Source organism: Phyllostomus discolor, chromosome 10 (genome assembly GCF_004126475.2).
Source record: "Phyllostomus discolor isolate MPI-MPIP mPhyDis1 chromosome 10, mPhyDis1.pri.v3, whole genome shotgun sequence".
Taxonomy (NCBI): domain Eukaryota; kingdom Metazoa; phylum Chordata; class Mammalia; order Chiroptera; family Phyllostomidae; genus Phyllostomus; species Phyllostomus discolor.
Genome location: NC_040912.2, coordinates 84,378,120 through 84,405,115, shown reverse-complemented (window position 1 = coordinate 84,405,115; position 26,996 = coordinate 84,378,120). Strand labels below are relative to the sequence as shown.

General features: G+C 52.7%; 1 protein-coding gene across 1 annotated transcript in view; it reads left to right on the top strand.

The window, feature by feature from the left end:
- DENND2A (DENN domain containing 2A) overlaps window positions 1-26,996 on the top strand; it is an 88,449-nt gene that overhangs the window by 30,749 nt on the left and 30,704 nt on the right. The window contains 6 exon segments of the mRNA XM_028525654.2: window positions 11,999-12,126; window positions 13,960-14,081; window positions 20,430-20,630; window positions 22,624-22,717; window positions 23,206-23,256; window positions 24,349-24,536. Of these exon segments, the coding sequence (XP_028381455.2) occupies window positions 11,999-12,126; window positions 13,960-14,081; window positions 20,430-20,630; window positions 22,624-22,717; window positions 23,206-23,256; window positions 24,349-24,536 (784 nt within the window).

Genomic DNA, 26,996 nt, shown 5'->3' with positions numbered 1-26,996 from the left:
ACCAAATTTTGATTGGTTGCCTCTTGCACACCCCCAACTGGGGACCTGGCTCAAAACTCAGGCATGTGCCCTGACCAGAAATCGAACCGGTGACCTTTCATTTTGCAGGCTGGCACTCAATACACTGAGCCACACCAGCCGGGTCTAAAAATTACATGTTTTAAAAGTGAAGGCATGCAATATATATTCTCTTTTACTCAGGATATCATTGAGATCTTTCCGTGTTACCACCTTCCTTTTTTTTTTCTCCACCTTTCTATAACTGCCACATTTTTTACATCACATGGTTGAACCTTACTTTCTGCAGCTGTTCCCCTACCGATGGACACTCAGGTTGTTTCCCGTTTGCAAATGATGCTGTGATGAGCCGTGTACGGCACTAGAGAAGACTCTGAAGCCAGAGTGCTTCCAGCTCTGCTGCTTACTGGCCGGGGTGACGCCGGACAAGCTACAAAACCTGTCCCGGCCTCATTTTACTTATCTTTAAAGTGGCCATAATCATAGTAACCCCTTCTAAGTTGTGAAGACGATAAGTAAACCATAAAACAAAGCCCAGGATATAATAAATGCACAGTGTATGTCAGCTATTATTTTTTTTTCTGTCTCTCTTTTGCTTAATTAATCAGGGTATCAAATTCGTTTCCAATACCAATTATTTTAACCTCGTAATATATTTTACTATGTAGTGCAGTTTACAGAAACTTCTCATGGTTGCTAATCTGTCTGTTGGTTCTCCTGGAAATCCTGCCTATACTGTCATATCATGAAAAATGATCACTTCTTATTTATTTTATTATTCTCCTTTTTCAAAAATGTCTTCACTTTTCTTTCATGTATTTTTCTAAATGCCCTAAATGTCAGTATCGAATTTCACTCACACAAAATGTTTTTTTATTTTAAAAATTAAAAATTCCATTATAGTTAACATATAATAGCGTATTAGTTTCAGGTGTACAACATAGTGACTAGACAATTATATAACAAATGAAGTGATCACCCCAATAAGTTGAGTACCCATCTGACAATTATATGTTAGTTTTTAAATTTTATTTATTTATTTTTAGAGAGAGGGGAAGGGAGGGAGGAAGAGAGGGAGAGACACACCAATCCGTGAGAGAAACATCAGTTGGTTGCCTCTCGCACGCCCCCAGCTGGGGACCTGGCCCACAACCCAGGCATGTGCCCTGACTGGGAATCGGACCAGCAACCTTCCCATTCACAGGCCGGTGCTCAATCCACTAAGCCTCACCAGCCAGGGCTATATGTTAGTTTTAATTGGGATTCTTGTATTCACTAAGTTTATTCCTAAGCAGTTTATCTTTAAAAGATACCTTAAAGAAATTTCTTATTATTTCTAATAGTTTTTCAGTTGATTCCCTTGGACTTTATATGTGTATAGTCATATTGACTGCAAAGACTTATCACCTCTTTCTCTTTAATTTATACCTCCAACTCCTTCCTCTCCCCAGATTGCCCAGGCTGGCCCTTTCCGAGCAGTGTTCAGTGGCGGCTGGCGGGGTATCTCACCCCCAGCGCCAGTGGTGACGTTTCTGGCATCCCACTCTCAGGCACGCTTGTTCGAGGTGTGTTTTTATGCTATCCAGGTAGCATTTGTTTACATGTCTTTTTTTACTAAGAGCGTTTTTTTAAGGTTTTAGTTATTTATTTTTTTAGCGAGAGGGGAAGGAAGGGAGAAGCACGGTGAAGTGTGAGAGACACATTGATTGGTTGGTTGACTCCTGTGCGTACCCCGACCGGGACCACATCAGCAGCCCAGGCGTGTGCCCCGACCGAGAATCAAACCTTTCAGTCTGCGGGCCGACGCCCCGCCAGCTGAGCCACACCGGTCGTTTTTCTAACTAAGAGTTTTAAAAATTAAGGTTGAATGGTAGATTGTGTCAAATTACTTTTCAGCAACTTTATACAGTCAAACGGTTCTCCTTTGACCTATTAATAGTGAATTTATATCTTGATATTACTCCATCCCTAGATTTTGGGGATGAACTCCCATTTGGTCTTGATTTATTACTTTTTTAAAAATTACTGCTAAATTCTCTTTGCTAGTATTTTAAGATTTTTGCCTCACTATTCCATAAATGGGACTGGCCTGGACTTGGTGTTTATTTTACTCTCTCTGTCGGGCTCTGGCATCAGTGAGGTCCATAGAAGAATGCAGAGAATTCCTTCTCTCTGTTCTGAGAAAGTTGCAGGGCATCTGCAGCCCCACATCCTTTCTCGAGCGAGGGCCCAGGCCCTGGCCCTGCGCGCCCCGGTGACGCTCCGCTCCCGTGCCAGGGCGTCCTCACAGCCGCTCTGCCGGTCCTCCCCAGGGGCCCCCTCTCCCAGGGCAGGTTGATTCTGGGGGCCTGGAGCCTGTCACCTGGGTCACCACCGGGGACACAGGTTGGCCTGGCAGACGGTTATTCCCATTATCTCTTCTCCCTTAGCTACCATCTGCTCTTCTGGGTCTTCCAGCGTTTTCTTTAAAACCCGCTAAAGTTCCTTTGCTTCTGTCCAAAAATGAAATTTTTCTTGGCCAGTTTGAATAGGGTTGCATCAGCTGTGTTTTAAGAATTTTGGCTTTGGGTTTTTCACTTTGTTTGAAATAGTACAATGAGGGTGATTAGGGCAAGATGTTCACTTTCTGCTCTTAAAAAATAAAGTGTGCTCTTTATTGTGGTCCTATCTCTAAAACAAAACAAAACAAAAAAAAAAAAGGAAGGAGGAAAAGTAAAGAAAAGGCTCAACTCCGAATTTGGCAGGCTCACCGCCTTCTCCGAGGCAGGAAAGTGGAGCCGAAGCTGGAGAAAGAAGTGATTAAGGACTCTGAGGTCAGGAAGGCTTGGAATTACGCGGCGGCCGGGCTGTGCGCGCTAGAGAACGCATTCAGCTCATTTTCAAAGGCCGATTGGTCCCCCTCAGTGGGAGCCAGACCAGTGAATTCAGATACTCAGTTTGAGAAAACGTGTTTTTTTCTTTCTGTCTCCTTATTTTTACCTTTTCTTTTTTCTTTTTCCTCTTCTCTCTCCCCTCCTTCCTCTCCTCCTTCCCTTCTTCCTTCCCTTTCTTCTCTCTTTTCCCCTCATTTCTCTAAAGCCCCAGGAAATTAAATGCATGGACTGATGCCTTCAATCCTGAAATGGAAACGAGAAACCCTCATGTCAGGAAATTCCACAGATAAGGTTCCTTCGGCAGCATTAGCTCGGTTGTGCATGTTTTATGGCGTACATTTCATAACGTTGGCAGGAATGCCTCAGGCTGACATTGGACAAGAAACGTTATGGTTTTTTAAGTATAAGCAGCATTCTGAATTCACAAGTAATCTATATACCCCAAAGGTTTTAACTCGACTTCAGAGTTTTTTGGTTTCGTTTGACCATATGACAGAGTTTTTAGATCATTATGCAACCAAATAACTACATTGACCAAAATTTCAAGGGACTGTCTTAGCATTATATAGCTTCAGCCTTTCCTTGGGGCTTAGCATAAGACTTCCAGAACTTTCTGAGGCCACGACACCGCAGTCATTTCATGGCCACCAAATCAAACTGTGCTGTTCCTGATTCCTTCACTTTCATCTTCTCTCGGACTGATAGGCCCCACCCCCCCAGCTCTCTGGCCGGGCAGCATCCCTCAGCCATCATCAGTTTCGTGGTTCACTTACCGGCCCCCTAGCCCTGTCTGTCCCTGTCGTCAGAAGTCCGTCTTGGTCCATGTGACATCCATGAGGTAACCCTAACTACTGTGTCTAGAAACTGAATGTTTAAAAGCCTCAAAGGGGCAAATTGATTGAGATTGAGACCACAGAATACTTTGAAGTGCCCGAGAAGCCTGGTTTTATGAATGCGTGTGTTTCAGTGGTAGTTGCGCAGGAAAACTGGCGGAAGAAAGCAGGGCAGGGGTTCTCGATTCTGCATTGGAAGAGCGGCCGCCGTGGCTCAAGTCTCAGTAGAAGGCAGAGATGGTGGGGTTTTAGACACAATGGCGGATGCAGGTGGTCGTTCTTCGGACCTATTTTGGATTCAGAGAAAAGCAGAAAGCAAGTGTGAGCAGTCACAACCCTTGATGAAAGGAGTACCCAATAACTGAGCAAGCCGAGAGCTGACGTCAGCAGTCTCCTGCTCCACTCCTCTGAACCGCTAGTCTCGTGCAGGCCTTCGCCGGGGGCCGGGGGCTGTGGGGAGAGACGCCTGGGCTGTCAGGAAGAGACTCTGTGGCAGCTGGGGGTAAGTGGGGGGCTCAGAGTGGGGCATCCCTGCCTTCCAGCTGAGTGCACTATGGGGTTTTGAGTGGTGGTTAGTCCCCAGGCTCTCTAAGCTCATTTAACCCATGGCCGAAAATAATTCGGGAGGAAGTGTATTCAAAACAATGGACTAAAAATCAACTCTAAGAATACAGTTGCTTTATTTGTTTATGCCAAAATGTAAATTAAAGGCAGTAAATGTGGCTGTTAAAACCAGCTTTTAAAGTACTCATTCACTTATTCAACCAACCGACATTTCAGGCGAACCGATGTCGTGTTCGACACGGGAATTTGGCGATGAACTAGACGGACCGAGACTCCGCCCTCACGAAACTTACAGCCTAGGGACGGCCGTGCGCGACTAGTTTCATGACCTCGGTGCTGTGGCAGTGTTCGGGAGGGTTATTATTTAGCCTGCCACGGACACAGGGCCGGCTCGGAGGGGAAGTGACACTCAGGCTGAGGCCTGAGGTTCCCAGGGAAGGGGGACAGTGGGAGATGGCCATCCATTTGAGTGAACAAGCAGGCGAAGGTCATGGGGCAGGCGAGACTTCACTCGGCCTGCTGGAGGACCTGAGCCACGTGTGGTGGGGCCAGAGGGGTCAGGGAGGGCGTGACCTTCAAGGTCCTCTGGAGCCAGCGAGCCTCCAGGAGAGCCCCTCGGACCAGGCAGGGGTTTGGGCCTATTGCCTAATAGGAGTAGGAAGCAATTCAGAAGTTTTAAGAAGGTGAGAGACTTTTGATCTGGTTTGCATTTTTAAGAGCTTGTCCCCACAGCAGCGTGGAGACTGGAAAGGCCAGGGACAGGGGCAGTTGAGGGCGTGGGAGGGAGAGTGAGGTGACCGCCCCCTCAGCTGGGGCTGCCCTCGGTGTGGCTGCAGTGGGACCGAGAGGAGCCAGAGGGCTCCAGGTAGAGCTCTTGTGCGCTGGTTAGAGGTGGGCGGGAGGAGGGAGGGAGACACGGACAGGGCTTCCAGGGTTGAGGCACAAACATTTGGGTGGGTGGGGATGGTCTTCGCCGGAACGGCTTTGCTAGAAGAGGCTTTGGGCCTCATCATGGAGCGGGGATGAGAGTATGCATTCAATTCTGGATTCGTTAATTGTGAGATTCCGGCGCATCCTGCAAACGGAGATGTGGGAGGAGCTCTTACATTAGTATTTCATTCACAAAAGATGGGAAAGTCACAAATAACATACAAAATACTACTTGAAGTCACAGTATTTGGCACTGGTTGTTGAAATGTGGGTATTACATGAATTATAACCCACCTCAGCGGACTCACAGTGGGCCAGTCGGGTCGCTCCAGCATTTCCGAAACTAAGAGGCGCCCCGATCACACGATAACTGGAGGGCCCAGGAAGCCAACTCGGCTGAGGGGGGGTTGCGCCTCTTCACCAGGCCGTGGGCTCCTCCGAGGCAGGGGTGCCTTCGCATCCCCAGCTGCGCGCTCTCCGGACCCTCAGAAGGTGCCTATTTTTTTTGTTTTTTGTTTTTTAAATATTTTATTTATTTATTTTTAGAAAGGGAAGGGAGGGAGAAAGAGAGAGAGAGAGAGAGAGAGAAACATCAATGTGCGATTGCTGGGGGTTATGGCCTGCAACCCAGGCATGTGCCCTGGCTGGGTATCGAACCTGCGACACTTTGGTTCGCAGCCCGCGCTCAATCCACTGAGCTACACCAGCCAAGAGAAGGTGCCTATTAACCATGTGAGCTGGTTGTGTGGACGAATTTCCACATGTATGAAATGTGGAAATATTTAAACAAGAGTGAGGCCAATTTAGATGTGGTTATCATCAGCCTTTCGAAACTTCCTTTCTCTCAAAGTCAATATGTAAATAAAGACCTTCAACCTTTTTTTCAAGTTAAAAATATTTTTATAGAAAGGACTTAGCTAAGTGGTTTGATGATTCATTTCATCACACTTTTCTTCTTTGGGGACCCTCGCCACCTCCCCGAGCCACAACCGGAGCCACGCCCACCACCGGTCTGTCAGGCGTTTCTGCAGGTCGCAGAAGCAGTGCTCGGGGGGAGCTGTGTGGAGTCATCGCGTGCACATACCAACACGCAACAGTGATAAATCAGACTTTGTAGCTGAACTCTCTCCCAGTGACTCAGGAAACTGCAGAAAGATTTCTGGTTTCCCCTTGTTTTTTTGCATGTCCTGTGGCTTCATGTTGATTGCAAATTTTCTTTGGCCCTGGCTGGTGTGGCTCAGTGGACTGAATGCTGGCTTGAAAACCAACAGGTCGCCGGTTCGATTCTAGGTCGGGACACACGCCTGGGTTGCGGGCCAGGTCCCCAGTGGGGGGTGTGCAAGAGGCGGCCACACATTGCTGTTTCTTTCTCCCTCTCTTCCCCCCCTTCCCCTTTCACTAAAAATAAATAAATAAAATCTTTACAAAATTTTTTTCTTTGTCTTTCATGCTTCCCACATAGGAATCGGTCACCTGAAAACCAACATTTAAATACAGACATAGAGAAATCTTATGACAAATTCTCTAGCAAATTAAATAAAGATTTTTGCAATGTGAATAACCATCTTCTAATCATTTTCTAGGAAGTTTCTAGTTTTTAAAAATTTCATTTTTCTAATGCTATTTAAACTGGTGGTAGGCACCTTTTGTGTGCTGGGAATTAAAGGCAAAGTACAGCTACACTCTTATATTAGCATCTTGTTCTCGGAACCATGGAAGCATCATAAAAGCATTCAGATCCTGGCTGGGGATCCCTGGACGTCTGACAGCGGCAGTGTGGGTGCAGGCTGATCCCCCCCCCCCCAGCAAACCCTCTCGGGCCGTCCAGGTTGTGTTACATGTGCTCTCAGTAAGCGAGCTGCCTGCTGGGACTTGGAGAGCCCAGAGCATGCAAACATCTGTTTTGTTGCAGCATTTCTTAATAAAACATTTGAATTATCAGATGGTATTTCGTAGGTACTTCATAAAAATTTTTCATTTTAAAATTTGACCTATTCAAATATTGCTTCATAGGTGCCTCAAATGAGATTTTTTTTAAAAGATTTTATTTATTTATTTTTAGAGAGGGAAGGGAGGGAGAAAGAGAGAGAGAGAAACATCAATGTGCGGCTGCTGGGGGCCATGGCCTGCAACCCAGGCGTGTACCCTGACTGGGAATCGATCAAATGAGATTTTTAAAAAATAAGAACAATTATAGAGTTCTTTCCACGGCAGAGCAAGGCAGAGCTGCAGCCCCTTTCTGAAATTAAAAAAAAAAAAAAAAAAAAGTCTGAGCGCAGCCAGGGTCGTGCTCGAACTCCGGCCCTCAGGACGTCAGGGCTTTCCCTGCTGGTGGCGGTGCCTCTCACCCCCCTGCTGTCGGGAGTGGGGCGTCCTGGCACCGTGGCAGGGCTGGCTCAGCTGCCAGTGGAGGGGCCCCACCTCCCCCCTCCTTTGGCTCTGAGGGTTCGCAGCTTCTCTTCGTCACATAATTCAGTTACATGACGAGGGAACGAGAGGGCCTGCTGGCTGGTTCGCAGCAACGTGTAATGTGATTTGTGTGGAGCATTAGTTCAGGTCCATGACTCCAGGCTCTGGAACGGGGCTCGCTCTAAACTGTGGACGGCGGCTGCAGCCTTCTTCTCGCGCTGGCTCGTCCCGCTCGCTCCGCTCAGCGCCTGCGTTTTTCAGAGCACCGTCTGCAGCCAGACTCCCGTGCACCACTTTCTCCCAGCCTGGCCCAGAGCAGTTTATCCAGCCTCTCTCGGAGTCTGTCTTCTCATTCTCCACAAGGTTGTTTTGACCCCAAATGTGCTCACCCCAGTACAGCCCCTAGTTGGTACTCAGTCTGTTGTTGAGTGGGTGAGTCCATGGTCTCACAGAACAGTTGGCCTCTCTTCTGGAGAACCGAGGTGGTGGGCACCCTGAGTGCTCCCGCTGACACAGTCCGATGGGCTCGCCCAGGGGTCGTGGCCCACTCCAGGCCCCATCACTCTGCCCTCCGGTCAGACGCCTGGCTACTGCCAGCCTGCGCCAGCGGCAGCCCAGACCAGGAGTCGTCCAGGGTGGGTTCCCAGCATGGCCCACTCTCCTCCTAGAGAAGGCAGCCCCGACCTGCACCCCCTCCACGCCCACCATCACCACCAGACCCCATCTGCTAGAGTCCTGAAGCTCAGTCCTTCCTCCTGGCCGGACTCCTCAAGGAGAGGGAGGAGGGGCTCATGCACTGGTAGCCTCCCCTTTTGGACATGACCTTCTGTGAGTAAGTCAGGACCCCAGGGCACAGATGACAGTCTCAGCCTGGTGGCCCGACTTAAGGCCAAGACACCTAGCATGGCAGCTCCCAGCTCGGCCCTTCTGTGTGCTCCCACCCTAAGTGCCTAAGAGCCGCGCTCTTCAAGTTCACCAAGGAGTGAGGATGGGGTGCCAATAAGGGGTGATGAAGTCAGATGTGGAGATATTACCGTTTAAAGCCTAAAGAGGAAAAGCCTTGGGAAGCATTCATAGCCCAGGAAGAGGAAGAGGAAGAGGAAGAGAGCTTCCAGTGATGGCCCAGGAAGTGCTGGGTGCGAGGGGAAGTGGCGTGGGAGCGGCCTCGCACCGGGCTTCTCAACCCGCCCAGCGGGCCGGTGCGCAGGTGTTTGCAGTGCTGTGCCGAACAACACCAGTGTAGAGTATAATAAATGCCAGAGAAACAGAATGAAAAAAGACAAGTGTATATAAGCCTCACTTTTAGAAAAATTTATTCTATCATTGCTCAAAAAGTTTGTAAATGGTCACACGCAGTTTCTGTGCTCACCTCATCAAGGACCTGTACCGACAGTTGGCACGCCAGCCCTGGGCCGTGGGCTGCACATGGACCAGCCGCCCTTGCACTGTGGACACTGAGAGGCGTCGTGTGAAGAAAAGTGGTGTCGTGTAAGAGAAGGAGCAAGAAAGTGGTTAGGTTCCACCAGAATCTCAGTAGTGACAGGAGACAGTTTCAGGAAAGGGATGCGTAGAGATGCCAGGTTGAGAGGGTGAGGGAGAGGAAAACCAGTGAGCTACGGTAAGCTAGTACTTACACTGTCGGAATGGTCTCCACCACCCCTCGCCCCATTAGGAAGGTTGGCAAGGAAGGCAAGAAATAGCAGAACTACCAGGGTCATTGCTCCAAATGAAAGTTTTTCAAGATAGAGGAGACCTGAGCATGTTTAAAGAAAGAGAGGAAGAAACTGGTAAAGAGGCAAACCTTTAAAGTGCAAGAACTCCTCAGGGTCTGGAAGGCAGGATGTGGGCCTCGCCCGGCTCTCTCCCTCCGCCCGAGTTCCCCGCAGGCCCGCCTGCTGAGCGGCTGTCGTTTCCACAGACGCACCTGCAGGTGCTCTGCGGCCACAGGACCTTCACATGTGCCCTTCCCTCTTCTGGGAAAGCCCTTCTTATCCTTCAGGTCCCAGCCCGGACGAGCGAGTCTCTCGTCGAGGCCTTCCCTGGTGCATCGCCAACCAGAACCGGGGCCTCCTTGACGGTCTCGTTTGTAGCAGCCTGTTCATTCCCGTTGTTGAACTTCCACATTTATAATTCTGTGCCTGAGCCGGCCCAAGGCCTGTCTTCCTTTCTAGCACATAGGCCCTGGAGGCAGGGACAGCTTCAGCCCCGCTCCTCATTTATCGAACCCTGAGTGCCCGGCCTCCCACACAAAAGTGCTCAACGTAAAACATTTGCTACATGCACTGAGGGAGCTGCCACTTGTTGAGTGCTTGCTGGGGGCTGAGGACTTCGCCAACATTCTCCTTTCTGTGCTTCGGACAGTCCTGTGAGGTACTGTTTTACAAATCAGGACACTGAGTTTCAGCCTAGGTAAGTGGTTCAGCCAAGGTTAAAAGGCTTGTGTCCCTGGCTGGCGTAGCTCAGTGGATTGAGCGTGGGCTGCAAACCAAAGCAACGCAGGTTCGATTCCCAGTCAGAGCACATGCCTGGGTTGCAGGCCATGGCCCCAGCAACCGCACATTGATGTTTCTCTCTCTCTCTCTCTCTTTCTCCCTCCCTTCCCTCTCTAAAAATAAATAAATAAAATCTTTTTTTTAAAAAAAGGCTTGTGAATGAAGGACCCCAGCTCTGTATCCAGTGGGGCACCCTCCCCAGGGGCCAGAGAGAGACTGGAAGTGTGGGTGAAGAAGCAGAGACACTTCACGTTTCTAAGCACTCTACGATTCTCCGTGTGGCGTGTTTAGAAGACTGTGCTAGACACGTGAACAGAATAAGAGAGGGGAGCTGAGCTTCCTGAGCCATAGCAGAGTTGCACCCCCTGGACCCTGTCCGAGGAGGAGTGAAGGGCCAGGACCAAGGTGTGTCCTGTGACCAAGGGCCCAGGCTGGAGGCGTGTCCTGTTCAGTGTGGAGTGATTTTTGTCCGCCTAAGTCCCGTTCGAGGAAGGCCCGAGTGTATTCCGTAGAAACTCCTGACAGGTCTGCCGAGGCAAATCGGAGTGGGCAGGGCTGTTCTGTTCCACCTGGATGGGAACTTCCAGGTTGCTTGGGAGAAGGAGAAGGAAGAAGGGAGAGAAGACAGTAGACAGTGTGGGAGGTGGAGTGCACCTGTGAGGTGGCCGATGTTTCGTGTGTTGCACAGTAGGACACGCCTCGTGACCCCCCCCACATGTTCAGGAAAGTTACAAAAACCGTAGAAACTCTAGGCGAATGGCTGTGTGTGGAAGAGTGATTCTGATCAACACCATCAGAACCGGGACCACCCATGTGGATGCAGGGTGAGGGTGGGGTGGTCAAAAGCCGTGGAGTGAGCCCGGCAGCAGACAGAGACCCGGCCGAGTTTGCACAGATGTCTGAGGGGCAGGGTGGGGCGTCTCACGGCCTCCGGGTTTCATCAGATGATAACCGCGCACAGGGTGTGAGCCGGGAGGGCCCAGGCCTCTGGTCCGCTCTGCACTGCTCCACTGCCCTTCTCTCATCCTTAATGTGTGTGCTTCCTAAGCATCGTGGGACATTTGAAAAGCCCAGGAAAGAAAACGTGCAGACAGGCCAGGAGCCATCCCTCAGTCCTGAGTGAGCCTCAGACAGCAGCTAGTGTGTTTTACTTTCTTCTTTTCCTTTTCTGTGTCTGTGTTTGCTTACAGAGTTGGGACTTGCCCTGGCTGGTGTGGCTCAGTGGATCGAGCGCCAGCCTGTGAACTGAAGGGTCACCGGTTCGATTCTGGTCAGGGCACATGCTTGGGTTGCGGGCCAAGTCCCCTGTTGGGGGTGCTTGAGAGGCAACTGTGCATCTCTCACACACTGATGTTTCTCTCCCTCGCTTTCTCTCTTCCTTCCCTTCTCTGTGAAAAAGTAAATAAATAAAATCTTTTTTAAAAGGTTGGGACTGCATTATACATATATATAGTTTGCCATCTTATTTGGCAGAATAGCATAAACATCCTTTCAAGTCAAAGCCACATCTCATATTTGAGGATTTTTTAAAAGATTTTATTTATTTATTTTTAGAGAGGGAAGGGAGGAAGAAAAAGAGAGAAAAACATCAATGTGTGGTTGCTGGGGGCCATGGCCTGTAACCCAGGCATGTGCCCTGACTGGGAATTGAACCTGCGAAGCTTTGGTTTGCAGCCCGCGCTCAATCCACTGAGCTACGCCAGCCAGGTCATATTTGAGGATTTTTATACCTTCTTACAAAAACCAGAGTTGATTTCAGTAATAAGAATTTTTGCAAGAAAAAACAAATTTTTCCAGTGCATATTCTCTGAACCAGCCCAGTCTGACTTGGTTCTTGTTTTTTGTGTGTTTCTTTCCCCTCCTGCTTGACACCACCCAGGAAGTCCTACGAGTTTGAAGACCTCCTGCAGTCTCCCCTGGAGAGCAGCAGGGTGGACTGGTACGCGCAGACGAAGCTGGGGCTCACGCGCACTTTGTCAGAGGAGAACGTCTACGAAGACATTCTAGGTAAGGCGTCCGACGGTCTGCGTGTGGGAGTGAGTCTGTCTCTGCACAAGGGGGGAGAAGAATGGGGCTGGGGCTTGGAGCACACACACACACACACACACACACTCGAAGACATCCATGTGCTCCAGTGAACGAGAGAGCAGGCAGGTGAGTGGAAGAGCGGCCTGCAGTAGAATAGGTGAGAGGACAAGGGGCCGGGGAGAGAAGGGCTGTGACGATGGGCAGCCAGGAGGCTGGCTCTGGAGAGCTGGAGCCTCGAGACCTGTGATCGAATCTCGGCCCCACTACTTACTAGCTGCATGAGCATGAACTGGTGACTTAACATCTCTGAACTTCAGTTCTCCCGTCTGCATACCAGGGATGATGATAGCTACCTCACGGGGTTGTTGGAGGACTGGAGAGGATGGTACATAAAATCCCTGACTTAGAACAGGTGCTCAGCAAATTGTGGGGATCTCTGCATGAAAGAAAGCTGAAGAACACCATACTCTTTCTGAAACCGGAGGAGTGTGGCAGTAACAGGTCATCAAAATGCAGACTACACCGAATGTCTGCTGTCGAAAAAGAAACTTCAGCCTAGCTCTGAAGAATTCCCACAGATTCCAAAGTCAGGTTCAGATTCACGGAGTCTCTGTGTATTTAAATGCAGTGAGTTAGCTCAGCCCTAAGAAAAGATGACACTGTACGGCTGTTTGCAACACTGTGGATGGATCTTGAGAATATCATGCTAAGCAACATAAGTCAGACAGAAAAAAAGAAAAATCATATGGTTTTGCTCGTATGTGGGCTATGAAACTGAAAGCAACAAGTGGACCAAGAAAACAAAAAACTCACCGGCACAGTGGGTTACCAGAGGGAAGCGTGGGGGGTGGGGAAGTTGTAAAGCTGAAGGGGGTCAGATATACTCGGAAATACAGTGAGAGAAGATGGTTGGACCTTGGTCGGAGGACACACAATACGATGATGTATCACAGAATTGTACACTTGAAACCTACATAATCTTTTTAACCAGGGTCACGCCAATAAATTTAATACAAATTTAAAAAAATAAATTTGGTGAGTTAAAGTATCTTCGGGGAAGGCCCCAGTTTCCATGGGGTGTAAGCTCAGAGCAGCTCTGCGTGTTGGAGGTAGGGCTGGGGATGGGAGAAGAAACCCACGTGTGTCCATGTGGGAGGGGCAGGTAGGGCACACATGTACACGCACACGCATGTAATCAGTCCCGGGACAAACTCCACAGACGGCGGAGACACGAGCCTGGAGGAAGGGCGTGTACAGAGCGGAGCTCCGTGTGCTATAGCACAGACTGTGTGTGTGAATTGCTGTGTCCCAGCTGCACAGAGGCCTTCCTGCCGGCGCTGCAGGCTCCCCAAGTCCAGGGCGGGTGTGAGGTCTGGACCCCCCAGCAGTGTGTGTGCCTGGCAGGGCAGCTCTCCCTTAGACGGAGCGGGAGGCCCAGATGAAACAACAGAGAGTTTGCCGCTTCATGTGACCAGAATGGGCTTTTTCTTCCTCGTTTCTTACCTCTCAGGTTAGCTCTGTTCTCAGCAGGTTTCCCACCAGCAGCTCCCGGAGCTCACTGTCAGCTCCACCATCAGTCTGTCCCCCCGCAAGTCCCAGCAGAGCTCCTGGGGCTCACTCCTGCTGGACCAGTTTAGGTCCCTCGTTCACCTGTAGAGCCCAGGAGTGCCTGGTGGTGGGGTCTGAGCCCTTCCTGGCCCTGGTCACTGAGTGGGGGACTCAGGAAATTCTGATTGGCTAAAGTCTTGAAAGTGGGGTGGAAGCTTCCTCGGTGTTCCCAGGTCCTGACCCGCTCACTGCCTTTGACCGCAGATCCGCCGATGAAGGAAAACCCTTACGAGGATGTCGAATTGCATGGTCGCTGCCTGGGAAAGAAGTGTGTCTTGAATTTCCCTGGTTCTCCCACCTCTTCCATTCCGGACACATCCACCAAGGTATGAGCCCCCAAGGGAGTCTCAGGGACCAAGGGGTCCCAGCCCCACGGCCTTGAGCAGCCTGGAGCTCTGGGTGACGCTGGGATGCCGGAGCACCCTTGCCGCCAGGCTCCCCGGTGTGTGCCGGGCTGCTGCTCCTCCTGCCTCCGGTTCTCCTGGAGGCCTCTGCCCCGCAGAGCTGCCTGATGGGCGTTGTTTTAGCTGCTGCTGCTGCTGCTGCGTCAGAAACCTCCCCGAGTAGGTAAATGAGATGTGTGCAGCCGCAGGACTGTCGAGAACAATGTCATGAACTCTAAAATACAGAACTGAAAGGCATGGTTCTGCAACAGCATTTTTATTGTATGCCACCCTCTGTGGGGGGTTTCAATGGAAGAACGTGCATGTATGTAGTCTCATATGTTTGTGTGTGTGAAGGAAGATCTCTGTAAGGGTGCCTAAGACTGAGTAAGGGGTGCCCTGTGGAGTCGCCTGAGTGTCTGAGCACCTGGAGGTCAGAGTAGAAGCCTGACATTTCTTACAGAATATCCCTTTGGACCTTGGAATTGTGTGCATATAGATAATATAACTATATTAACAGACATGATCATTGCAGCCCATTGCCCACAGGACTGAACTCATGTTCCTTACCAGAGCGTTGAGTTTCCGCCGTAACTCATGCTGGGCACCCACTGCGGCCTCATTGCACACAGCTCCTGCACGTGTGTGTGTGTGTGTGTGAGCGCTCCCCTCCGACGGGAGCCTGCCGACTGCCCGTCTGATGGGACAGGTCCGGGAGCAGCAAACTTTTTCCCTAGAGGGCCACAGGGTAACTGCACGGTGTCTGCTGTGACTCATCTGCACGGCCGTGGTAACAGGACGCAGCCACTGACAATATGTGCCGCAGAGTGGGTGCCGCTGTGTTTCAGTGCTACTTTACGGATCAACACTGAAATCCGAATTTTATATAACTTTCGTGTGCCATGAAATATATATATACTTTATATATAAATATATTTTAGTCATTTAAACATGTCAAAAACATTCTTAGCTCCTGGCCAGGTAACAGGCCACAGATGGAAATTTGCTCGCTGCCGCACCAGGTCACCCCTCCCTCCGCCCTTGGCTCTCGCCGGAACCCCTCCCCTCCCCTTCAGGGTTGCTCAGTCCTGCCTCCCTCCCAGACCCTGGGGCCCCACCCCCACTGCTCGCCTGCAGCACCCAGCGGGCTCGAGCCTTCATCTCGCCCCAGATTGTGCATCCTGCCTGATGACGTCGCTTACTGTGGTGATGCGAAGTCTGGTTTAGGTCCCGCCCTGTATCTTAAGGACCTCTTCCCTACTACCTTGTAAATCCCTCAAGGTCAGTGAGGGCGCTCTTTCTTGGTGTCTCCCAGAAGCAGCAGTTACACAGTGTTCGGGTGACAAAATTATGAAGGGAACATGCCCAGGCTGCAGGTGTCGGTGTGATCCCACCATGAGGGTGTGTTTCCACCAAAGAAAAGCAGCCGGTTCCTCTCCGGGCCCCAGGCGAGGGCAGCCTCACCGGCAGGCGAGCACACTGGTCAGCACACGAGGCTCACCTTTTGTGCCTGACGGTCACAAAGGGGATCTTTGGGCCACCCGACTTCCTGAAGAGAGGTGCAGATGGAACCTCTTGTGCAGGGTGGCCCTTCCAGACCCAGAGCAAGTGGCACAGCGCTCACGGAGACCGGCTGGCCCCTGTTTTCTCCTCCCGTGGGAGGGGGTGTGGTTGTGAAGGATCAGTGACAGCCGTGGAATGCGCTTTTTTTTTTTAAGATTTATTTTTTTTTTTTTAGAGCGGGAAGGGAGGGAGAAAGAGAGAGAGAGAGAGAAACATGAATGTGTGGTTTCTGGGGGCTGTGGCCTGCAACCCAGGCATGTGCCCTGGCTGGGAATTGAACCTTTGATACTTTGGTTCACAGCCCGTGCTCAATCCACTGAGCTACGCCAGCCAGGGCTGGAATGCGCTTTGTTCTCACTGGAATACGGACGTTGCCTGCACTGAGGAAGTCCTCACAGAGGCTGTCAGCCGAGTCTGCCCCTTCACGTCCCACCCAGCACTGCCCGCCCTCCACTCCGTACGGAGGGTGAGCTGCATGGCCTCTTAAGAGCCAGCAAACTGCCCGTGCGACTGAGCAGCTCTGCACTCAGAGCGGGCGCCGCTCCCTGAGGCCAGAAGAGAAAGGCTTGGCCCTTTCCATCCCCTTCCCGCCAGGCCAGAACAGGGTAGGTCCTCCATCCCCAGAACGGAGAAACCAGTGAGCGGTCGAGTGAGTGAGGACTCGGAGGCTGAGAGGCAGCTCTCCCACTGGAGGGTGGCCAGTGGTCCAGTGCGCATGTCCGGCGGCCACAGAGCCTTGCAGGCTCAGGGGCATCCAACCTTTTGGTGTCTCCGGGCCACGCTGGAAGAAGAAGAGTTGTCTTGGGCCACGTATTAAATACATTGCAATACATAATCACAAGAAAAGTCTCATAATATTCTAAGTAAATTTATGATTGTGTGTCTGGCCGCATTCACAGCTATCCCGGGTGGCCTGTGGCCCGCAGGACACAGGTTGGACACCCCTGTCGGCAGGCTGGTGTGGGTTCTGTGTCCACATGCCTTCCTCTCCTCTCCCACATCTGGGCGTCTGGTTCGTGCCCCCCCCCCCCCTCTCTGGGACAGCTGCAGGCTTCTCCACTTCCTCCGTGGGGCTCCTTGAATATTCATGCCTCATCTGGGCTGCACCTGGGATCTCAGGACTTGCTGAAGCAGGCCCTCTGTGGCCTCCCCCTCTCCCAGCCGCAGGAAGATCCTGAATGATATTTCATCACTTTATTGACATGTCAGTACGTTACATTACGTGGGGATTTGCACCTAAAGAGTCGGTCCCAGCAGAAGGGGAACGGCCCTTTGCACAGACCCGCCCTGGGAAGGAGCAGGCGTGCGGCCGAGGGCAGGTGCTAACACAGTGCGAAGTCCTGAGCGGGGACTCGTTCTTCTCCTGCTCCGTGTGGCCCACCCCCCCACCCCCCACACACACCTCCAGCGCACGGCGAACGTGGTGGGTGCTGACGTATGTGAGAAGGGAGCTCTTGGCTGATACGAGATCTTCTTCTTCATGTAGTGACCCCTAAGGGAAAAGTGTATCTGTCACTAACTGGCATTCTCTGGTTGCCTGGGTAGCCCCCCCACACCACTCCCACTGAGATCCTGGGTCGCTCGGCCGTGGCTGCGGAGAGGCAGCGTCTGGCCAGGTGCGCGGGTTCGAGAGCCTGACGCCTCCATCCAGAGCCTGCCTCGGCCTCGTGTCAGTGGAGGGGGTGGGGGTGGGGGGGTGGGGCTTGAGCGAAAGGGGCTCATCACTGCGTGTTTCTTCATTGGTGAAATCGGAATAATAGTGATAGTACACTCTTTGGGGTTTATGGAGGTTCATCAAATGGATACTTATAAACCGCCTAGACGAGCACTATTTATGTTTGCTAAACACATGGAGAAACACTTTTCAGCGTATGTTCTTTTAAAAATAACCTTATTCTTAGAAAATAGAAATACGTTCTCATAAGAAGTTTTTAAATACTGAAAAGCGTAATTAAGAAAACAAAACTCATTTATAACAGACTTTGGTTTTTCTTTATGCTCACGTATTTTCTTTTTTCTATGATAGATTGTTACGATGTGTGTGTTACAGGTCTTTTCAAAAACTGCGTGTGATCTGACACCCAGAGATAACCGCTGTTAACACGCCAGTTCATTTCCTCCCAGGCTGTCTCACCCTGTATGTGAGTGTGTGAGTGTGTGTACATTAAAAAAAAGTCTTGGGATTATATCATTTAAATAGTTTGCTGCTCTTTTATACATAGGGACCATGATTATTTCTCCATGTCATTAATTTCTTTTAAAAAACAATTTGTATCGCTTGAGTGATGGCCCCTCATTTCAGTGTCACGTGAGCCCCCTCGGGGAGGCAGACAGCATGCTTGCAGCTCAGCCCCTCGGCCCCACCCAGGTGCCCCGGCCCGGTCAGGGCTCGTCACACCTGGTCTCTTGAAGTAACCCGAGAGGTTTCAAAAGGGGGCCCTTGTCTGCTTCACCGCTGTGGACGCCACAGATCTTCTTGTAGGTGCACTGTGACTCCAGAGTCTGTAAGGTCAGGGAGGCTCTGTGGGCCCTGCCACGGAGCCGGTCCCTCCACAGAGGCCGCTCCGCAGAGACCGTGGGGCCGGGCGCACCGCTCGCAGGGCGTGCCGCTGTGGGGCGCTCTGATCAGAGCCTGGTGCCCTCTCTGGACCACAGTCATCCCCAGGCCCTGTGGTGAGCCCCCTTTTCGTCCGTAGTTCACGCGTGGCAAGCTACTTCTGGTCGCCTGATTTTGTAAATAAAGTTTTAGTGAAACACATCCACACATTTTTCTTTACTGAAGAAAAATGCAGTCTGCACACTAAAGTATGAAAAAAGTCAGTGTCATAGGAGGAAGAAAGAGAAATAACTTATCTCGAATGCCTGTTGTATATTAGGTCCTTTGCTAGGTGCCTTATCTCATCCATTAATTAATTTTAAGGAGAAACTTTGCAACTACATTTACAGTATAAAATACGAGTCTTGGAAGTACCTTTAGAAAACATGTAGTCAAAGTAGTTATTTTATTAATATTTCTTATGTTTTATATATTTTCCTTCGTGTGTGTGTGTTGATTTTACTTACTTATTTTTAGAGAGAGGAAGGGAGGGAGAAGGGGAGGGAGAGAAACATCCATCAGGTGCCTCTCTCGTACCCACTCCTTGGGACCTGGCCCACAACCCAGGCACGTGCCCCGACTAGGAATTGAACTAGTGATCTTTCAGTTCTCAGGCTGGCACTCAGTCCACTGAGCCACACCAGCCAGAGCTAATTTTTCTTATTTTAGTGAATAGTTAACACATTCACATGGTTCACACTTTAAGGAATATAAAAGGTCAACAGCAAACAGTCTTCCTTTCACCTGGGTCCTCTGTTTCTCTGCCCTGCAGCAACCACTGTCTGTCCTGTGCACCCTTCTAGAACTACGCACATGCCAGCGGAGTAGCTCCTTAAAGCACACACGCACGAGTGTCAGCACACTGCCCTGACTGTTCCACACTTTGCTTCTCACACTTAACAGTGTGTACCGGAGAGAACCTTCCATATCCGAACATGAGGGTTTGTTGCACCTCAGTTGATCCCACTGTGTGGACGTGCCGGGATTTACTCGATCGGCCTCTGCTGACAGATGCTGAGGTCGTTTCCATTCTTCCGTGCTTGCTCAGGATCGTGGCGCAGCACACAGCGTACGTTGCATGGTGCAGCTTTCCTGGTGCGATGTGACTGCACTACGTCAGTGGGGCAGAGCCCTCGGGCGGGACTGCTGGGTGGCAGGGGACGGTCGCAGGTGTTTTTGCTGATACCGCCAGATCTCCCTCCCCGGGGGCTGTGCCGACCTCCAGCCCCCCAACAGTGCGAGCACAAGCACGTGGGAGAGTGGAGTGGCTGGTCTCCCTCGCTGGCCCCAGTTCAGCGGGTCATGTTGTTTTGTCTCTGCTCCTCTTTGAGTGAAAAATGATTCTTCACTGGCATTTTACTCTTATAAGTGAAACTGAGAGTCTTTATATTTCTTAAGAATCATTGTATTTTTTTCTACATACTTTCCATTCTTTTGCCTTTTGAAGTGTTATCCTGTCGTTTGTTAGTGGTACACATTAGAAAATGAGCTCTGTGAATTACACAAAATGTTTTACTAGGATTTTTTTTAAAGATGTTACTTATTTTTTAGAGAGAGGGGGAGGGAGGGAGAAAGAGAGGGAGAGAAACATCATATCAGTTGCTGCTTTCACGTCCCCACGTGGGGGCCTGGCCCGCAACCCAGGCCTGTGCCCTGACCGGGAATCAAACCAGGCTGCAAGATGACGCCCAGCCCCCTGAGCTGCACCAGTCAGGGTGTTTTACCCGCTGTTTTGTTTGTCTTTTGACCGTAAAGCAACTGAGGCCCAGAGACGGGAAATTCTTTGTTATAGGAGGCGCTTAGCTTGCCAGGGGCAAGGTCAAAGCTAGGCCTAGGGTGTGTACGCCTTGTACGCAGCAGGGTGGCCTGGGTTGTCAGAAGACCTCCTCTGTAAGGCGAAGGAGCCAGTGAGTTCCCACCTGTCTGGGGGAGAGAGTGCAGATTGCATGCTTTGCCATGCTGACTTCCCGTAAACGGATGGTAAGGGTCGATGCGCACCTGTTAGCACAAGCCCACGTCCCGTCCTCGCCCAGCCCCCCTGCTCGAGCCCCTGGTCTCCATGACCAGCACCACCGGCGACTCCCAGTCAGTCCACTGTGTGTTCATCTACCTTCCTCATTCTCCCCTCACAGCAGTTACTGTCCAAACCTGCTTTCTTCCGGCAAAATTCGGAGAGGAGGAACTTCAAACTGCTGGACACCAGGAAGCTGATTCGGGATGGAATGGGGTCCCCTTCCAAACTCAGCCCCCCCTCCACCCCCAGCAGCCCCGACGACACTTTCTTTAATCTCGGAGACCCGCCGAATGGCAGGAAGAAGAGAAAGATTCCCAAGGTGAGGCCCGCAACAAGCTCCGACGTCAGCCGTGCCCCCCACCCCAGCCAAGGAAGGCTGCAGAGGTGCCTGGGCAGAGACTGCCCCTGCGCCCGCTCCCACCCGCTTCCTCCCAGGTCTGGGGGCCGGGGGGCCGGGGGAGCCAGCAAGCTGGGGCATCTTGTGGCCCGGAAGCCTCCTGCATCACCACCCTCCTCCCAGCCTTAGCAGAATTTCTGATCCCCGAGGTGCGGTGCGTGCAGCACCCAGGCTCCGAAGGCCACACCGTCCTCCTGCACCGAGGGCCTCAAGCAGCGGCTCCACCCCCTGCCCCGGGTCAGACCACTCCAGCGCCTGCTGCAGGGGCAGCTCCACCGGAGCCTGGGCTCTGAGGCAGCAGTTATCAAAATACGCCTTTCCTGGCTCTTTTTTTTTCCCCTTAAGATTTTATTTATTTATTTTTAGAGGGAGGGGAAGGAAGGGAGAGAAAGAGGGAGAGAAACATCCATGTGAGAGAGAAGCATTGACTGGTTGCCAATTGTAAGCACCCTCACTGGGGACTGAAGCCATAATCCAGGCATGTGCCCCGACTGGCGATCAAACCAGCGACCTACCGCTTTGCAGGACGATGCCCAACCCACTGAGCCATGCCGGTCAGGGAGTTTTTTAAATAAAAAGGGCCAAGCCCTGGCTGGCGTAGCTCCATGGATTGAGCGCGGGCTGCAAACCTAAGTGTTGCGGGTTCGATTCCCAGCCAGGGCACATGCCTGGGTTGCAGGCCATGACCCCCAGCAACCACACATTGATGTTTCTCTCTCTCTTTCTCCCTCCCTTCCCTCTCTAAAAATAAATAAATAAAAATCTTTAAAATTTAATTAATTAATTTTAAAAAATAAAAAGGGACAAAGATGTATTGACTGATGTGTATATGGCTCCCCCCGGTTCCATGACCTGATACAGAGTGAGAGCCTCCTCTGGCACGTGGCCGCTCTGCTCCCGGAGCGCCCCAGCGTTGTCTCATGTGGTTGTTACAGGTGCACCTCGGTCCTCCCTGTGGGCTCGTGAGCTCTCGGAGAACAGGCGCCTGTCCCCTACAGCTGTTCCTCCCTCACAGCTCCTGGCAAAATGCCCCCCACATCATAGGGGCGTTGTATTCAGTCAAGAAATTCACAGTTCACAGGGATTTACTGAGTCCCCGCTGTGGGCCAGGCACCGTTCCCTCCCACGCAGGGCAGGGGCCGTCACAGCACAGACAAAAGTCCCCGCCCACGGGCGCTTACCTTCTGTGTTCACTGTGTTTGAGAACGTGGAAGCGTGTTGACTGCACCACAACTGTCTGCTTGCTGGTTATTTTTGGATGTTTAGGGGGAGATTTTGAATGGGTTTAAAATTTCCCTCCTCTCCAAAAAACGATTTGACCTAGCAACTCATTTGTTTACTTATCACACTTACAGTTTTAAAATCGTGGTAAAATGTGCATAACATCGAACGTGTCATTGGAACCGTCTGTAAGTGTGTGGTGCGGTGGCATTGAGTGCGCTGCCCCGCGACCATCACCGGCACCCGCCCCAGACCTTCGCGGCCGCCCGGACTGGAACCAGGGGTCCGCCAGACTCAGACTCACTAACTCCCCATCCCCCGCCTCCGGTGGCCACCTTCTCCTTCCTGTCGCTGCGAACTTGCCTGTGCTCCTACTTCGTATAAGTGGGATCATGCAATATTTGTTCCTTTGTGATTGGCTTATTTCACTTAGCACAATGTCCTCAAGGTTTATTCATGTTAGACTGTAAACCAGAATTCTTCTCCTTTCTGGGCTGAATAATGTTCCCTTTGTGTGTGAACCACAGTGTGTCCGTCCACGCTTCCATCAGTGCTGGGGGAGGGTCTCCTCCCTGCCCTCTTCTTGGGGCCCTCCCTCATCCTGGAAGAGCATGGAGTGGGGGGCGAAGGGACCCCTGCTGCCCGCAGGGAGGTGGCCGCTAACACTGGCGTTTCTTCTCTCGGCGTCTGGCAGCTGGTGATGCGGATCAATGCCATTTACGAGGCTCGGAGGGGGAAGAAGCGGGTGAAGAGGCTGTCCCAGTCCATGGAGAGCAACTCGGGGAAAGGTAGGAGCACCCCACACGTCCCTCCTCTCCTGGGGGTCTGAACGCAGGTTCTTCCTCGGCTTGGCTCGCCCAGCTGGTGCTTTGTAAGTGTCTCCAGGGTCCCCAGGACAGTCCACCAGGCAGGGGCGCAGCGCGGTGGCACGTCCTCGACTCCTCTCTCCCCGTCCCTCCACCCAGTGAGCCCAGGGCAGCCAGCTCTGCCCTCACCATGGGAGCAACCCGCTTGGCTCAGCATGCATGCAAGGGGCCAGTATCTTCTGCTGTAACTGGATATAGGTGCCATCTGACCCAGAGCCGAATTAATTTGGGAATACACTTAGTTAGACATGGCTCGTCCATTCCATTTAAGTAAACAAAAAGAAAGCAGCCCTTCTGAACTAGAGAGCTTGGTTTTGTGCTACCTCGTATAAAAAGTTCCTGCATCAGGAAAACTCACATTCACTTCTTTCTTTTCTTTCCTTCTCTCCCTCCCTCCCTCCCTCGTCTAGTGACAGATGAGAATAGCGAGTCCGACAGTGACACGGAGGAGAAGCTGAAAGGTAAGACCAGCTGCTGTGCAGGGAGCGTGTAGGTGACGGGGAGGCTGCAGGCACGGCCCTGACCGCTTCACGTGTGGGACGGGACCAAGCTGCCTTGCATGTGCGTGTCGGTAGGGCATGAATGTGAACATCTGAAGGTTTGGGGGGCCCACAGGGTGCTCAGCGGCGGGCCAGTCTCGGTATAAGGAGAACGAGCCTGTTCCATGCCAGAGAGCCGGGTGACCACACCTGCAGGGACCCGCTCCTCCCCTGTATTTCCGTGGCGTCACAGGCGTGGTTCACACCTGAATGATGTGCAGCCCTGCTGGCCTGCACCTCCGGACCCTGGGGCTGTGGCCACGAGTCTGTGAAAACGGCCGTGTGGTCTGGAGAGACTCGCTAAAGGCCTCAGGGCCTCTGGTTCCTCTTCTGTCACGTGCCATCAGTGACACGATCTCTCCCCGTGGACCGCCACGTGGTGACTTGGGTCAGACTGCAGTGGGTTTTCTGCAGCTTCTCAGACCTGGGGGGAAGCCAAGGAAAGCTGTGGGTCAGGCCTGCCGGTGGGCGGTGAGACACCTCCACCCAGTGGCCCTGCCCCGGGACAATGCGGCTCGATGCCCTCGCACAGAGCGGGGGCTGGCAGACAGCAGGCGGGGGCCCCTGAGTTCGTGAGGTCTCTGCCGGCTGAGTCACGCAGGATGTTTACAAAGGCTCCAGAAGCTGCAGCGTGTGGGTTTTGTCACACCCCACAGTATGGAGAATGAGGAAGAGGAGGGAGGAGGGGAGTCGGGGTCCCCGCCTCACCTGACAGAGGGGCGCAGGCGTTGCTCCAGGCCCTGCCCCAAACCCAGACAGCTGCTCCGGGTGGCTGCATCCTCTTAGCCTGGCGGCCTGGCGAGGGTGGCTCCCCCCAGAGTTTTGGCGAGGATCCCCAAGAAAGAGTTGGTACTAATTTGTTAAATGCGGAGGCACTTCTTTAGGGCGGGAAAAGGTGCTCTGAGCTGGGAGCTGCCCCGCCTGTCACAGCCCCGTGGGACTGCACGTCAGAGAACGGGTCGTTTCCAGGCCCCTCCCCACCCCTCTCTCTGCCCCCTCTCTCCGGCTGCCCAGCTCACAGCCAGCGCCTGGTCAACGTGAAGTCCCGCCTGAAGCAGGCTCCCAGGTACCCGTCGCTTGACCGGGAGCTTGTGGAGTACCAGGAGAGGCAGCTCTTCGAGTACTTCGTGGTGGTGTCGCTGCACAAGAAGCAGGCCGGGGCCGCCTACGTGCCGGAGGTCACCCAGCAGTTCCCCCTGAAGGTACGACAGGGCGGACCGCGCCGCTGCGGCCGGCCAGTGTGTCACGGACGGGGGCCTGGCCCTGGGTGGGTCTGCCTGGGGCCACTGGCAGTGCAGGAGAGACGTCACAGCTCCAGTCCAGTTGACTGTGAGGGCGTGTTTACTAAAGCTGGGGACGGTGAAACAAGGAAGGGCTCAGCACAGGAGAAGCAACAGGAGAGCCCGGGCTGGGCTGCGTCAGCTCTCAGGGAAGTCAGAGGAGAGGGGGGCCTGGGGGGCAGGTTCCAGGGGTCAGCCTGGGACGGGCTGTGCTGCCCACTGCGCCCCTCATTGCCAGTCGTCTCAGGGGGACCCTTAGCGTTTAGGAGATACGAGCCTGTGGGGGAAGAAGTGGGGGGCGGGAGTGGCACGGGCTGCTCCCCGTGCCATGGGGGACCATGCACATGCTGGGCCCTTTGTCTTGAGTTTCTCTCTTCTCTCTCTCTGGTGAGCGGGCGGGAACCCTGGGGGAGGCCTCAGGGGAGATTTTCAGCAGAACATTCGCCAGTTCCCCAGGTGCCCTCTTTCAGGGTCTGGGCAGGGGGTCGTCAGTCCCTGCAGCTGGTCCTGGCGTCCTCGCCCACCTGGTTTTTCTGCTTCTCTGGGCCTGGAGCTGATATACAGCCGAGGCCTGGATGTTATCTGCAGGGAGGTGACTGGCCTTCTGTACCTGGCTGCACGTTGCTCGGCCAGTTCGTTCAGCTCTCTGTCTCCGTTTCCCTAGTCCCCTTGTCCTGGCTCACTGGCCTGTCTGCAGCGTGCTTGCCAACGCTGTGGAGGGACACATGGGTTCAGGGAGGCGTGGGAGTCTGGGGATCACGTGGTATTTAGGATGTCAACATCGGGTCCCAGTTAGGGTGTGTCAGATGAAGACACTCCTACTGGAGAATTTGGGAGGTCCCAGGAAGTGAGGTCCAAGGACGCAGAGCGTGGTCAAAAGTAGGCACTGGACTCCTGTGCCGACCACATCGACCCCCTGGTCCCCCCACCCCCATCTCCGTATCAACCCAACGTCCCGTCCTGCTCCGGGGCATCTTTCCCGTCAGCCCTCCCTGAGGAGTGTCGCCTGTGTGTGCATGCCCCACCTCTGTCTGTGTGCACAGGCAGCAGCCCCGTGCTCTGCCGCAGGGCTCGTGGCCGTGTGGGCGGGCTCCACCGTGAGTTACATCGGGGCGCCTACAACGAAGGGACACTGGACAGAGCCTCAGGTGGCATGGCCAGCAATCTGAGTCTTACTCTGAGGCTCGGACAACAGGATGCAGGGGTCTCCACCACACTCTGATGGTGTGAATCGGCTGAGGCCCTGTCACACTCCGCCTGTTCTCCACTTGGCCCCAGGGGCTTCGGCAATGAGCGAAGCTTGTGTTCTGCCCTCGAGGAATTCACGCTCTGGCCGGAGGGCACCGAGTAAGCACCCAGAGACTCGGCAGGCAGTGGGTGACAAGGCCGGGGCTGAGGGGTTCAGAGAGCACCTGGGGTGGGGAGCTCCCGCCTGGGCCCCCCAGGGCCTCCCTTTGCCGTCCCCGCCCATGTCTGCTGCGCCCCAGGTCCAGCTGCCCCTCCCTTCCTCCCCCAGGCCGGCCTGCCCTCTGTCCTGCCCAGAGTGGCTCCGCACCGCAGTGCAGCCCTGTCCCTGGAGCTTGGGGTGGAAGCTGCAGAGAAGTGAGCCTCGCCAGAGGCACCAGCCCCCCAAACTGGCACGTGGTCGCCTTCCTCCAGCTCACCTCTGGGGGCGCTCCAGGGAAACCCCCTGCTGTGCACAGGCCTGGATTCAGGGTGGGGGCTGCCCCTGGTGAGGGAGGCTGCTGGTCGTGCCCGCGCTGACTCACAGGATGACTGAGAACCAGGCCGAAGGACCGGACTGTCGTCCTGTGTACCGGCCCCTCCCCGGGACACGCTCAGGGCTGCGCGCACGGCAGCGCTCCGTCGGTGTTCCGGGGGCAAAGGTTATCGTCCCCGTAACCACTGAATGCTGGTTTCCAGCCTGGGGTCTGCAGACTCCCGGGCGTCCCCACTAAAACTGATTCTGGGTGGGAAGCTGCACAGTCGCTGATGAAAGAGGGACTGTTCAGCAAATACATGAGGAAAGCCATCTGGGGTCCCGTTCCACCGAGGTCGGCACTTCACGTTTTGTTGTGTTTTCTTCTGGTCTTTCTGCCTGCTCTGATTCTCCTGCAGAACTGCGGTGATGCAGCAGGGGGCGAGGTTTACAGTTTTTATATGGAAAATAATACCATAATTAGTAAATAATAATACTAGAATAAACTCTGTGTTTTATGAATTCACAGCTGTAAACCTACTTTGTCCCACCCAGTATACTGTATCATTTTTTGTATCATATTTTGTATACTGGTTTTATAGACCTCGTTATTTATAAACATATTTAATACAAATTCTAAATCATCACTTTTGAATGACAGGTTGCTCCATTATGTGGGTGTG